The following is a 15,402-nucleotide window of genomic DNA, read 5'->3' as shown; positions in this document are numbered from 1 at the left end:
AGTGTGAGAAGAAACTTAAGTACTTAAAGGTGGCAAAATATTTTACTAAGTAATTTTTTAAAAAATGTAAATAGAATTCTTGGGAAACAAAAAATTTTGTTATTGCCTAGCTATGGGTGATATAATTTATTCAATTTTTATGAAATTGTGATCTTTTAGAATTTCTACAATAAGCAGGTGAAATGTTTATAATTAAAAGACAAGTATAAATATAATAAAAAGGAATAATCAAGACTTGGTCTAGTTACACAGATTCAGTGAAATTCCTGAGTAATAAATATTTAGAAAATTGTTTTGAGTACATCTAAAATTATATCTGGGATACACTGAAAATTTCTTTCTTTTTCACTAAATTGTAAGTACCATGAAGAAAATAATTATCTTTATTGCTACTAATGTATTATTCATGACAGTTCACTTAAATTTGTAGGAAAGGTAACAAGAATTGTTTTTTACAAAAGCATTTGTAACAGTTTCTTTAATTTCTAAACAATTACTTTAGAAGTTGTGAAAGGGGTACTTTTGATAAAGGTAATGACAAAGGTTTAACAAAACAAAATCTATACTGAATTTTAATATCTGAATACATGCTCTGTTCTTTATCTCTAAGTAGGAGCTGTCCAGTAATTTGAAACATAAGAAACAGTGAGATCTAGACTATTACATCATCAATAACCCAGTATTTTTTCCTTGAGGAGTTAGCCTTTGCCTGGGTTATTTGACATGGGGCTTTTTAGGGAGGAAGAGTGACATTATTTGTTCTACATCTGAAACTGGTTTACATCTGCCTGAAGCCAGCCTAGAGACATCCAAATCCCTTTTGTCTGTGAGTGAATTGGAAATAAATCTGGGTGATGAACCTGATCGCTATATCATCGCACAGCAAATCTTCTCATTCTTATGAAAGGACCTCTATTATGTCATTTTTTTTCCAGGATGGGAAGGAAAAATAGTCATCATTGCTTCTTTGCCCCTGGGTATTATAAACATTTTTTCTGTTATTGTAAATTTAAAAAAAGTTACTGTACGAGAGAAGATAACTTAACCCTCTTTTCCCCACCCTATTCCTGACCAACTATCTTTCTTACTATTTTCTCCCTTGTTGAATTTACTGAAATTTCTTTTCCTGTGGCTATTGCCTTTATGGGAGTTTTTACAATATTAATAATACAATCAAGCTTGACGTATTATATACCTCCCTTTTAAAAGTACATCCATTTATGGCACTTTTGCCGTCATTTGTATAGCATGATGTAGTGGAAAGTGCCAGAGAAAACTCTTAATATGAATTCTGAATTTGGCATTTGCTTGTTTTTGATTTTGAGCAAATCGGTGAAGCTCAGTGAGTCACATTTACCTCATTTATAATATGAGACTGATGTTAATTACAGTATATGGATAATGTAAAGATAGAAAGATAATATATTTAAGATGTCTGTAGATAGCCAATAAATAATAAGCATGTGTCAGGCAGCTTGACACAATAGGATAACATCATGGCTTTAGAGCCATTTGGTCCTTTTAGGATGGCATTATTGTCCCTGTGCAAGTCACTCCTCATTCTATAACCTTCCTCTCCCTTCATAAAATGGATATCTTAGTCATTATTGTAGATTATAAATGAGAAATGTGAAGTTCTATCTTGCCGGTGCTAGCAACATAGCAAGTACTTGTTCTTGTATTATTTGTTGCTAAAATCTTTAATGGGTTGCCTTTTTAACACATCCATTTATCCCTGATTTATTTTTTTGCATTTCAGGTTTTGTATCTTGATTTTATTTTCGTATTTATGGACATCTGTGTGCACGTGTGTGCAGATTACCCATAAAAACAATTTATGTCTTATATTCCACATATTTTCCTCTTAAGAATTGAATAACATATGTGTAGGAAGCATTTTTAAAGGTCAGCCCTGGATTACTATTGCTCTTCCTTATTCTTTTAATTCAATAGATAAGCCCAAGGCAGAGTGAAATGAATCTTGATGGCCAATGTATTTCAGCTAGAAAACGATTTTCTATGAGTAAGAGTATCATTTTCACCTGAGCTGAGAAGTTGGACTATTTGTGATTATCCTCCACCATCTAGTTAAAGCAATGTGTTGAGGACAGGTTGTCCTGGATTTAAATTGCCGCTTTACCACTTAGTATGTTTATGATTTTTTGTTACATAGTCACTCTGCTGATCATCTTTTTCATCTCTAAAATCCAGATAATGACATTTCTTAATAACCAGTGAGATGCATATATAAAGCAACTAATACAGAGTTTGAAAATAGGTTTCACATTACACTATGAACAGTTGATTAGTGGGATGATGGAGTAATGTGTTAAAGCTGCTAATGAGGCTGAGAGAACAAGTTCTGCATGTCCATATGTGTAGAATAGGAAGAGTGGATACATGTAAGTAGGACATTGCCACTTGTAACTCGGTACTCCAATTCATAGTTCACACTTAATGTAGAACTACTACTGTAATCATTTGCTATTAAGATACAATGAATGATTACATGAAGTTTTTCCAAGTTAGAATGAATGGTATCTAAAGAAACTGGTTATTTATCAGTTTTCATATGCTTGCCAAGATGCATGGTTACATTACATATTTGTAGCCCTTTAATATTTCCCTATCTCACAAACCTTACAAATTATGAGTGCTTACTGAAGGAAATGGACCATCCACTGATTATTTAGTAAATTAATATTTTCTTTCAAAATAGGTTTCAATAATGATAGATTTCTGACATGGGTAAAAAGCAGTCCTATATTCTGAAATGAATTTTAGACCTTAGTAAATGTAATGAAAGTTTGAATCTCAAGAGCACTCTGAATTTGGGCTTATTGTATATTCTTTTTCTGTACAGAGGTCCTACTGTTATTATTCTAAAAATAAGTTACTTTTTTTTTATAAATAAGAAGTGGAAGCCACATTAAATGTGGTAGCTGTACAACTTTAAAAACTGTTCTGTGAACACTTGGACAGGCGAATTAGAAGTAGAATTTCATGTTGATTACAAATAGAACCCCTGATGCGGGATCATCTGCCTTATATCTTGTGATCTGTTTTTTATAGATACAGGTTTAGGCAAACTTAGTCATTAATCATTTTTTTTTTATTTTTATTTTTTTAGTTGTAGGTGGACACAATACCTTTTTATTTTATTTATGTGGTGCTGAGGATCGAACCCAGGGCCTCACACATGAGAGGCAAGTGCTCTACCACTGAGCCCCAGCCCCAGCCCCCATTAATCATTTTAAACCTCTTAATGTTTGTGTCTTAGGGCTTGCATTTTTTCTGTGGTATAAACCATATCTAGTATTATTTTTGTATGAAAAAATACCTCACTTCTCCTAAGAAAAATTATTTACCTGGAAACATTTGTTCAATACCCCCCCAAAATCTATCTGATAATATATCAGTTTTTATAGAGGTATTAAAGTATAAACAAGAAAATTATTACAGAAATTTTGGAAAACTAAAAAAAAAAAAAAAAAATCCATTCCCAAACTCATTCTAATAACTAAAAGCATTTTTTTTGTGTGTGTGTGTATATTCTTTCCTATTCTTTGGTCTTTACTTCCCTGTTTTTTTGCATCTTATCCTAAACATGCATTTTATCTGTTAATGTACGCATGTTTTGTACTTTGTGTGGGGCGGGGGACAAACAAACATGTTTTCACCTCTCTTTTTTATGATGGTGTAGTTTACAGACTGTTCTGAGAAATAAATACAAATATATATGTTTGAGTAGATACATACATTCTTGTTCATATTATACATTATTTGTCATCAATTTTTTTCTTTATTTTTCTCTTTTCTTTCTTTTCTCTTTTTTCTTTTTAACTAACCAGCCAAGCATAGGGCATTTAAAAGGTCAGGAGACTCAAACTAATTTAATTGATCAGACATATTTGTACTGACAGTTACTGTGCTAATAAAAAAAAATGTGACTTTTCAAAAGGTAGAGAGTTTTTCTTTGAAGCAAAAAAGTGACAGCCAATGTGGGTAATACATTAGAAAAGGATTCTGTGCTTCTAGTGGAAAAGACTATAATGATTATGATTGGTTAAGCTACAAAGGTCTCTCTGGGAAATAATATGTTACTAAGCTATTTCCTGGTGTCAGAAACTGAATAGCATCTACATTTGTAATGTTTATTAAACTACAATATTTAACTTAAATATACTAGTCACATTAAAATATAACTTTTTTCTATAGGTTGAATATCCCTCCTTACTCTATTAAGAGGGAAAGGGTAATGACAATAACCAATCAGCTGGTACTCTTTTGGCTTTACCTCCATATTTTTTCCTGCTTGGTTGTTATTGAAATGCTAATAAGTTTTGTAGCTAAAATTTGTATAACTTGAAAGTAATAACCAATGACTGCAAGTCCCCAGAGTAGCTTTGCACAGGATTAAAGCTGAGCATGCTTAATTGTCACACATTCACTGGATTTTCCAAATGAAACTGGTAAATTTTATTTACATATTGATATAATAATTATCTACGAGTCTATAAAAATTATTGTAATATTATAATTTTTGTATATTGACATTATTTACATATGCAAATTATTCTGAAAAAAAGTTGAAACTTAACACCATTGTTTAATTCCAAAACATTTTCAACCTTTCTTAACATCGTCATATTACCTTGGAGGGTAGGATGTCACAACTCTTTCCTGAGGTCCCTATGTAGGGTTCTCTACTTAGTAGCTATTCAGTAAATACTTGAACTTCCAAAAGAATGAACGAATGAATGAATGTGAACAAAAAAGAATAAATGTACAGAAGGAAGAACCAACTTGTGTCTCAAAAAACAAATAGTGACAAAGGACCTGTGCTTAAGAATCAGACACTAGTATGGCAGTATGTATAAACATGGCAGTATAACCAATGTGATCCTGAAATCTGTACACGTGGGAATAATAAGAATTCATACCCCATTTGAAACAATATATGATATATGATATGTCAAGATCAATGTAATGTTTTGAGCAACTAATAAATTTCTGATGTTTAAAAAAAATGAATTGTGATGCATTCCACTGTCGTGTATTTAAAAAATAAAACCAATAAAAAAATAAAAAGAAAGTAAACCAAAAAAAAAAAAAAAAAGAAAGTAAAAGAATCAGATGTCACTAGGTTAAAAATCAAAGCTGTACTACTTAACCAAATTTTTAGCAATAGCTATTTCACTTCATAGTCCAATCACAAAGTTTTTCATTTATTAAATGAAAGTCATAATGACTTATTTGGAAATCAAATGAGAAAATGAATGAAAGTACTTGCCATAGTATCTGAAATCCCATGGAATGTAAACATGATAATGATGGTGGTGGTGTTGGTGGTGGTGATATTGCAAATGTTGTTGAAAAGCCTAGTGTCCATTTTTTTTTTGAATTTATAACTTTCATTATAAATTTAAATTTATTTTAACTGATATATAAGCAACCTTAAGATTATACATATTTATGTGCTACCATGTGTGCTGCATCATATAATGTTGAAATCAGAGTAAACATATCTCACTCCTCGAACATTTATTATTTATTTATTTTTAAAACATTCAATTTCCTTTTTTCTCATTTATTGAGACGTTATCTGTAGTCATCCTGCTGTTCAGTAGCTCACTAGAACCTGCAACCTCAGTTTGATCTTCAGAATTTTTTTTCCAGGTGAAGCATACATGCGATTAAGCAAGCTCCCAGAAGCAGAGTATTGGTATATGGAATCACTGAAATCCAAGACTGACCACATCCCTGCCCATCTCACCTATGGGAAACTGCTAGCTCTAACAGTGAGTAACTACCTTCCTCACTCTTTACAAGTTGGTTTTCCCCATGTGTATCTGGATAGATACCTTTTGAGGTAGTGATTCTGAACCTGTTAACACAGGTGAGGACTTAATGACAGTGATATTATTAGAACCCTGTACGGAAATTATAGAATATTTATTATCCAGTATTTGGCCTAGATAAGATCTGACATGTGATTTAATGGAAAAAAAAACTAAATGGAGAACTCCATATATGTGATGACATAATGACTGTGTCCTAACCGCAATATATGCATAAATATTATGTTCTACAAACCAACCTTAGCCCTAAATTGGTTGTAATTAGAGCTAAATCTGATTATTTCAAATGACCATCATCATATAAAACTTCATAAGTGTTGGAATTCCATCTAATAAAATCTTCTATAAGACAAGTGGAGGATACCAGTTGGCCACCCACTGTGACAAACACTCCCTAAGGGCACAGTTTTGTGAAACTGGTGTTAGATGAAGCGCGTAAGAAATTGATGATATTCTACCATTGTGAGATACAAAACTGGTGAGATACATAAAAATAATTTTATGTATTTAAAAGTAATTTTCATGTCTTTATTTTACACAATAGGGGATGGTTAAAAAAATTAAGCTTTCTAAACTCACACAGCTAAGTAGTAGAATTAGAGTTTATTCCTAATATCTGTATTCACCTGATCTCTCCAGTGTTAATAAAAATTTGCATATTAGATAAACAGAGAGCAAATGGTCAGGAAGGTGAATCCAAAGTGAATTCAAAGATAGGAACTAAAACAAATTATTCGGTGAAGCTAACTTGAAGAAACCTTTTAGAGATGGTGCCATAGCATATCGTTAAGCAGGATGCTCTGAAAAAATACAAATACCAAAAAAGAAAGAAAGAGCTTTTAGAAATAAAAATATGATAACATAAACAGAAAAAAATAGGAAATAAAAAGTATGAAAAAAGACATTGTGAAAGAAATCACTGTGGAAGTCCCAGAAGGAACAGAAGAAGAATAGGAGATCATAACTCAGATTTGAAAGGTACAAATTGCTGTTTCTGTTTAGAACATCCTAATATATCTTGTTTAATCACTTACAAAAATAATTGTTGTACCTTATGAAAATCATTCCTGGTACCCATCCTGATGGGATAATGTTTCACACAATTTTATGTAAGAAAAGAATTCCTATACTTTTTGTTTCTCCTACTATCTAAGCTTTTGTTTTGGAATGAAAATGGGAATATTTTTAATTAAATTGCTAAATGGTCACCTTCAAAAATAACTATAAGTTACAGATTTCTGGATTCAACCCCCCCCCAAAAAATGTTGGAAATGAAAAAAATTGAAGGATTAATATACATAATTCTAATTCTGAATATGCCTAGACCATGGTACTGGATATAGAAACCATGTGTTTTTTTTTTTTTCAAGGCCGAATATTTTAAGTTTCCTATACCAAAAGTATAAATTTAAAGGCTGCTTTCTTCTTTTTAGAAGTTTTTTAAAAAAATACACAAGATTTAAAAGTTTTACTTTACAGAAACATATGGAAGAGAAGGAAAGACTCATGTATTACAATCCAAATTTTTAATTTTTCCCCCCTCTAAGAGTTTTAAAGTTTCCAAATTGCTGATTAAATGAAATACAAACCCCATTATGGAATGGCTTAAACTAACAAGGCCAAAACCCCACAACCATCTTTAATAGTTTCTTTGTAAATTAAAGATTTGGCAAATTCCTGATCCCAGTGGATTTTTTTTTTGGGGGGGGGGGTGTCTAATTATGGATTTTTTAGCCTGGTAATATGCCGTTAACCTAACGTGAAATTGACAAGGTGGAAAATGCCACACATTTGACTTCTGGATGTTTTAAATGTAGTATGAAATGGAATTGGTTTCTAGTCTTAACAGAAGAAGAATAGAAATGGAATTGTTGTGCGTTTTACCCTTTGGTCAAAAGTAACCAAAAGCAAACTATGTAAAATGGACTTGTACCTATAGTAAATTTGTACTGTAGAGTAGGGTTTTTATATAAGAATTATATTTTTTATTAGACAAATTAGAGAAAAATGATTATTAGTACTTTTATTATAGTCAGTGGAATGATTCACTCAATATACTTTTTTATAAGTTTTTTCTGTAAGAATTCATGTAATATTTATAGTATTTAGAAAAGTTCAAAGGGATTTGGGTTTCCCAGAATGCCTTAGAACATTCTATAGATCATATCCTTTTTTTTATTCCTCTGCCAAAAATGTCCTTTTCCTTTCTCTGCCTGTTGAAATTTTATTTCCTCTGTGAAGTCTTGCCTGTCTCTCTCAAGCAGTTATATATATATATTTTCCCCTTCTCTGAAGTTCCTTTCACATTGCTCTGAGTATCATCAACATTAGCACTTCCAAATTGAATAGCACACATAAATCTGTGTCTGTCTTTTGACACTGGGCATGGGACAGGGAATAAGTCTTTACTGATCGTTTTATTTCTTTAGTATGTGGCATTTCACTGTCTTGTCTTTTTAAGTTGTTGAAGAGTTAGGTACAAGGCTTTTTAAAATACTTGTTTATCCCTAGTCTGACGTCCTCAGTTCCTTAATTTATTTGACATATTTATTTAGATTTATCACTCCATGCCAGGCATGGATGAGAGTGATGTACTGAGAGAGTAGACACAGAGTCATCTTCAGAAATGCTTGAAGGGGAGGGGACATAGAAGAGATGTGCATCTCCTGAATTCCTGTGCTTGACATGTTATTCCACAGAAGCTTGACAACCTTTATTAGCAAATATTATCTCCTTTCTATAAATGAAGAAACTGAGCTTCAAGGATTTGAGGAACAGTCCCCAAAAGTTACTCAACAATTTAAAAATAGAATTAAATCCAACCTCAAGGTTTTCTGAATGTGTCACTGATTTTCAATCTATATTAAATAATTTTAAGTGTGGAATTTTTTTCCCCTTGGTATGCCTGATGGCACTGATTGGTGATTCTTAAAAATAAGTCACTATGTCTCCCCTACCCCTTTTTAAAACTTATTTTTAGACTTTGCCTTTAAATACTAATTTAGTTTGTGTGGTTAAACACATTTTTTTTTAATTAGGTGTGAGAGGTCATGAACATAGGACTTCGGTTTTAGGCTATCGTCACTTTTAGATCCTACATTTTACTTCAAATACAAATTTTCCAGGGTCCCCTGGGCAATACTTCTACATTAAAGTCACTAGTAGCCTCCATGCTAATACAGTTGGACCCAAGTGACATCTCTTTTAATTTATTTGGAACTTTCATACCAATGTCATGTCCAATTAAAATACTAAACACAAGCTGAGTTGGAATTGCTGTGCTTAAAATCGTGATTTATTTCTTGTTTGAACTTTGTTACCTAGGGCTAATGCCATGAATTTAAAATTGGACATGCATTAAGAAAGGAAGGAATAACATTTCCATTATTATATTTCAGATAATTCTCTAGTTGTTTCTAAAGCCATGTGACTTCTCTAGCTTTGTGCACATGCTTGCTTTTGAAATTTTTGTCTTTTTTTCCTGTTGAGTTTATTTAAGCCAAATATTTTGCAGCTTTTGTGAGCCAATAAAATTAATATTGATTTAAATTGTAATAAAAACTACTTGGCTGTTAGCTTATTTTCCAGATTTAGGTTAGTAGGAGAGAAGGAAGGATATTGGAGACTCCGACAGTGATTCTTGATACAGAAAACCTTTATTTTGGCTACTGCATGGGAACAGTGAGCCAGACTTCTGTGTCTAGCCAAAGTTAATTGGGCTACATAAAACTCCAGTTGTGAAAGTACTTGAGGTTCCACAGAAAAACCCCATGCCGTAGGCTAAAATGGTGTCAGTGTATCTGAAAGGACAGAGCTGTCTGTTCCTATTGATCTTTTATTATTACTATTTAGAGTTGAGTTGTTGTTGTTTCTAATTTGGTTTTGTTCAGAGCTACGTTTTTTCAATTATGCTGGTTGACCAACATTGAGGTTGCTATATGTGTTTTATTGTAATCACTGTACAGCCATGTTTAGATTGGAGAGAGAGGAGAACAAAAGGTAATTTTCCCTATAGTTCTTATTCACTGATTATTATGCATATAGCCAAGTTGCAAAATTAATTCTTCGAGGAGCAAAGACATAATATCACACTTTCCATTGCTACTGAAATAGATGAAATAAAGAAGGAAGTTTAACTCTAGTGCAATATTCAGCTAAGTTTTATGCGGAGTTGCCTTATCTAAACTTTATTACTTACTATTTTAGAAATCATATAGTTATTGCTATATTATTTTTACTCTGACGAATAGTGAGTCTGATGGTTCATTTTTTAGGACTCCCTTCATCAATTCAAGATATTTTTTTATCTAGTATCAATCTTATAAAAACTCTAAATCATTATGCCACTAAGTGACAGGAATCCAAATCTCTCTAAAATATCCCAGAAATGTATTCTCCCTTTTGTACGTCAGAAGTTATCATTAGAGATATTTTTCTTTTGCCAGATAGTCTCAGAAAAAAAAATTTTTTTAAATGCTCAAATTCTTTGACATTAAAATCTGCATGAAAAAAATTATGGCTATTTTGTATGTAAATAAATGTGTTGCAGTGTTCGAAAAGAAATATTTGCTTTTTATTTATTTGTAAATGATATTATACTGCTTTTTAAAATTGCCCACATTTTATTTTTGTTATTTTGTTGGCTTGGTTGGTTAACTTTTGTATTTGGTCTGTAGTTTTTATTTGATGCAGTTTAAATAGCCAGCCAGCTCAAGCCCTCATGATCCCTTGAAAATTCTGATATCCAAGTTTTTGGGGAGAGATAGCTGGAGAATTGACATGCCTCTTAAATAGAATGTGATTCTTGGAGAACTCAAATAATATTAGCTTTACAAAAACCTGCATTGGATACGTATCTGCTGTCTCCAAACTATGTCTCAGCTGTCTTATAATGCAAAGACCAATAGGGTATTTTCTTATCTTATTATAAGCATGGGATCATACATCGTTTTGTAGACATGTTTCTTTTTTCTAGTTTATAGTTCTTTATTTCTTAAAGTATCATTGATACACTGTGATACTTGACTAAATGACTTCCTGTCCTTAATTCTTTTAAGTATATAATATTATCATGTAACAAAGCATGAAAATATTTGAATGAGTTAAACTCTGCTTTTGTATCTTTATTTTCCTAACTTGATAATTTCTAATAATCTATGAGGCAGTAGAAAAACTGAGTATCTCTCCTTGTTAAAACAGTTTCCTGGGCTGGGGTTTTGGCTCAGTGGTAGAGCGCTTGCCTCTCATGCATAAAGCCCTGGATTCGATCCTCAGTACCACATAAAAAATAAATACATAAAAATAAAGATATTTTTTTAAAAAGAAAACAGTTTCCTGGTTTAAGCATATGTTCACTCTTAGGGAAAGTGGTACAACCAGTGTATATTTTAAAAACAAATGTCTTCTCACACATGGTTGGGCCAACTCTTTTACAAATAGAGACTGCCTTTTTTTCCTGTAGCATCTGGATATGGGTGGATATGTGCTCTGCTACATAGCATGCGATTATTTTGCAGCAAACCCATCATAAGTTGAAAATATTATTAAATGAAAAATGAACTTAATACACCTAAAATACCCAACATCCTATCTTAGCAACTCAGTATACTGTAGACTAAAAGTTGTTTTGTCTTACGATCGCAGAGCAGACTGGGAACTGTGTCTTGCTGCCCAGTTTCAAGACAGTATCATACTGTATGTTGTCTTAGCCCAGGAAAAGATCAAAATTCAAAATTCCAAGTATGAATGCATATTGCTTTAACACCATTGCAAAGTAGAAAAATAAGCGAAACCATTGTAAGTCAGGGACCATCTGTATGTACCTACACTCACATGAATGTATATTAAGAATGCCGCACCTGTTCCACAATATTAAAGCAGTCATTTTTGCAGATTCATAAAGAGGTTTAGGAGCAGCCCAGCCATGCACATGTTCACCATCCTGTCAGATTTTTGTCATTTCTCATTGTTTACCTTTATTACTTTAGAGGCCTTAGATCTTGTGTATCGTGAAGCATGAGGCCTGCAGAGCTATAGATTACAACCTAACATTTATTAAAATTACATTTGTTTCAAACACAGTTAATTCTGGGCTCAGCACCATTTGTTTTTCAAAGTCTTGAGCTTCTAGGACCATGTGAACTTGCCATTCACTCCATATATCTCTGTCATAAATCCCCATAGGTTGCTTTCTTACCTTTTAAAGAGTTAAATATCATGCACAGTAGAGGGTGGCTCCTGGCCCTGTCTCTTCACTAGTCCTCAATCACAGTACCTTCAGAGATGAGCTCATACTCCTCTGATTAGCAAGGTATCTGCAAACTAGATACCCATTTTATGGATAAGGAAGCTGAGGCTCACTCAAGGTAAATCCAGGTCTATGTCCAAAGCCTATATGTTCTACTGCCCCTTCTTTTTCCTTAAATGTAAGTTATGCCATTTAAATTACTCTCTAGCCTTTTGTTTATTATACTGTTACACATGTATGGTTAACTTCAAAATGCCTAAACATTTGCTTTGAAAAGAAATATTCATTCAGTTTTTAGATTTTCTTCTAATATAGTTCCTGAATGGGAAGGCATTTTCCATGCATGTCTTTAAATGAAAAGAATTGTAGCATAGCTATTGGTGGAAGGATTTAAGTATCTGTATGTGTGAAGTAACAAAAAATACTAAGTGAAGTTTAACAGTGAATTTTTAATTCACATGTGGTATGTATAGATTGCCTCAGATTTTAAGGTTTGAAGGAGACATTGTGATATTGAAAACTGAAAGGGGTGGGGATAGGTTCTTGGAAGGTCAAGTGAACTTCACCCTTGCCGGAGTGAAGTTACTTTGACCTTCACTTGGTAAACATTAGTAACTGGTTGAAGACTGAATTGGAGCTGGAGCACCCGATCACTCACCTGCCTAGTAATTTATTTCTTCTCACATTGGAAAGGATAATTTTTTTAAAGGCTTAAAATTGCAGGATTCTCATTTCTAGGACATAATTGAGGCTGTTTGTCAAAGTGACAGAATGAGACACATTCTTTAGTGTACACTGCAATTCAGTGTGCATGGTAATAATGCTACTTTAGAGTGAAGAGAGCAATAGGTGATAGGCCTCACATCTAAATAGGATCCTTTGGTCAGTCTGACATTAGTCATGGGGCATAAACTTTAACGTACGCACTGACCATCATGTAAAGCCATGTATTATAATGTCATATGATAGGGAAATAGGTAGTGTAGATGTAATTGATCAGTCTGAGACATTTTTGTCTCTGAAAAATAAACCTTGAAGATATTATCTACCATGCATTTTGTTCTACTTGTTATCTTGAGGGATGAAAGAGCAATAGCTAGAAGACTTTCTGACTGCATCTGAAATTTACTTACTGTAAGCAGAAAATTAGTTATCAGGAGCCTGGTTTTATGTTGTGAGATTTCTTTGCATACTTCAAAGAGATTAACTCTGCAGATATATAAGATTAAGTTGATACCTGTTGCTTTGACTCAAGATGCTTGCCCGTAGGGATTGGTTTTCCTCTTTTCCGTTTAGAATTCACATTCCCACATTCACCAAAAGTGGTAATTACCTTCTCCACTCCATTTCCACTTATGTGGAAGAGGGATCTTCATCTAGTCCCCCTTACCTCTTTGTTTTCTTTTTATGTGTATGAAGAATGGTTCTGAGTTTGAAAAGTGCTATGGTTTGGATACAGTTTAAGTGTGTTTTCTAAAGGTTCTTGTGTTGGAAGATTGGTACCCAGTATCAATCTTGGATTGATATCTAGTCAGAACAGTAGTAGCTTTAAAATGTGGGGGTTAGTGGGATGTAATTAGGTTATTGGAGGGTACTGCCCTCAGAGAATTAATGTAGTTCTCATGGTACCCTGGTTAGTTCCTGTGTAAGGGTTGTTAAAAAACAGCAAGACTGATCACCGCCTGTACTCTGGCTTCTTGTCTTGCCATGTGATGTCTTGTTCTTGGGTCATAATACTGCCAAGGGTGCCTTCTCTGGAACTTATTACATACTGATTGGCCTTTCAGCCTCCACCATTGTGAGCTAAGTAAACCTCCTTTCTTTTTAAAGTATCCTGCCCCAGGTATTTTGTTACAGTGACAGGAAACTATATATTTGTTCTGAGTTTAAATATAACACTGATTCAACAAGAATGTAACATGTTGTAATAGTCAGTTCTGCACTAATGAAACATCTAACTCGGGGTACCTATGAAGTAAAGAGAAATTTATTTTGGCTCAGGGATCTGAATGTTCAGTTCTAAGATTGGTCACCAGTTCTTTTGGATTAGGCCTCAGTAAGAGTGGCATAACATGACAGGATTGTGCTTCAGAGCAAGAGGATACATCTTCAAGAGGAAATAGAGATAGAGATTGAGAGACTAGGTTCCCTTCATCCCCTTTGAGGGAGTATCCCTAGTGACCTAAGGCCTTCTCTCTAGGCCCCACCACTTAGAGGTATGCAGCATCTCCCAATACTGCCAATGTGGGGGCCAAACCTTTACATAGTGATCTTTGGGGGACATTCAATATTCAAACTATAGCATGTCAAATTTATGTTATTGTTGTTTGAAAAGGTCTAGGGTGTAGCTTGATGGTAGAATTCTTGCCTCGCATGTATGACATACTGGTTCAATTCTAGCCCCACACTGCCCCCGCCAAAATAGAATAAAGAATAAAATGAGGGATTAAGAAATCAAGAATACTAAAAAGATTTTATGTCTTCTATTATTGCATTGGTAGTTTCTATTAAAGCATTATTCTCCAAATGTACAAAATACATTCCTAACATATATTCAACAGAACATTGAGATTCAGGTGTTTAGATATTCCGTGTGTGTGTGTGTGTGTGTGTAGTGTTGTGTTGTGGGTAACCTCAAAGATGCGAGGCAAGTGTTCTACCACTGAACTCATTCCCAGCCCTCGATGTTACTTTAAAACAATCAGGCCAGATGAGGTGGCACATGTCTGTAACTCCAACTACAGGGAAGGCTGAGGCAGGATTGCCAGTTTGAGGACACCTTGGGCAACTTATCCAGACCCTGTCTCAAAATGTAATGAAGGGTTGAGGAGTGTGGCTCAGTGGTAGAGTGCTTGCCAAGCCTGTGTGAAACCCTGGGTTCACTCCTGAGTATTGGGGAGGAAAAAATCAGTAGTAAAATTAGTATGGGAAGAGCTGCATATTGTATTCTCTTCTTAAAATATGTATGCATATCATCCATTAAATCTCTGAAAGCCTTTTTGCATTGAAGGCTCCATTTAGTATATTTATTATAGAACAATTTTTTTTTCAAGTTGAACTTCTTACCATCCTGAGAGAAATAACTTCTGCTAAATGCACTTCAGGGAATTTTATAATATATCAAACTGAAAGGTGTCAGGGCATAGACAGTACAAAAATTCTACAAATACGTAGCAGTAAAATACACTTATTTTTTACCTGATTATCTGGTAGGCAACAAAGTTAGAGCAGGAACACCTGAGCTGTTGCTTAAGTAGTAGTAGTAATCAGTTTTAAATATCTAAAAATTTAGTA

At 33.5% G+C, this 15,402-nt stretch overlaps 1 protein-coding gene across 2 annotated transcripts in view; it reads left to right on the top strand.

Annotated features, from left to right (window-relative positions):
* The window catches only part of Tmtc2 (transmembrane O-mannosyltransferase targeting cadherins 2), a 391,166-nt gene that overhangs the window by 259,928 nt on the left and 115,836 nt on the right, over positions 1-15,402 (top strand). For both annotated transcript variants that reach the window (XM_027919857.2, XM_027919916.3), the window contains one exon: positions 5,680-5,801. In XM_027919857.2, coding sequence (XP_027775658.2) covers positions 5,680-5,801 — 122 coding nt within the window. The remainder of the gene's footprint in view (positions 1-5,679; positions 5,802-15,402) is intronic.

The sequence above is a fragment of the Marmota flaviventris genome, chromosome 3 (assembly GCF_047511675.1).
Source record: "Marmota flaviventris isolate mMarFla1 chromosome 3, mMarFla1.hap1, whole genome shotgun sequence".
Taxonomy (NCBI): Eukaryota; Metazoa; Chordata; class Mammalia; order Rodentia; family Sciuridae; genus Marmota; species Marmota flaviventris.
Note: the sequence above shows the minus strand (reverse complement) of the source record. Positions and strands in the feature narration are given on the sequence as shown.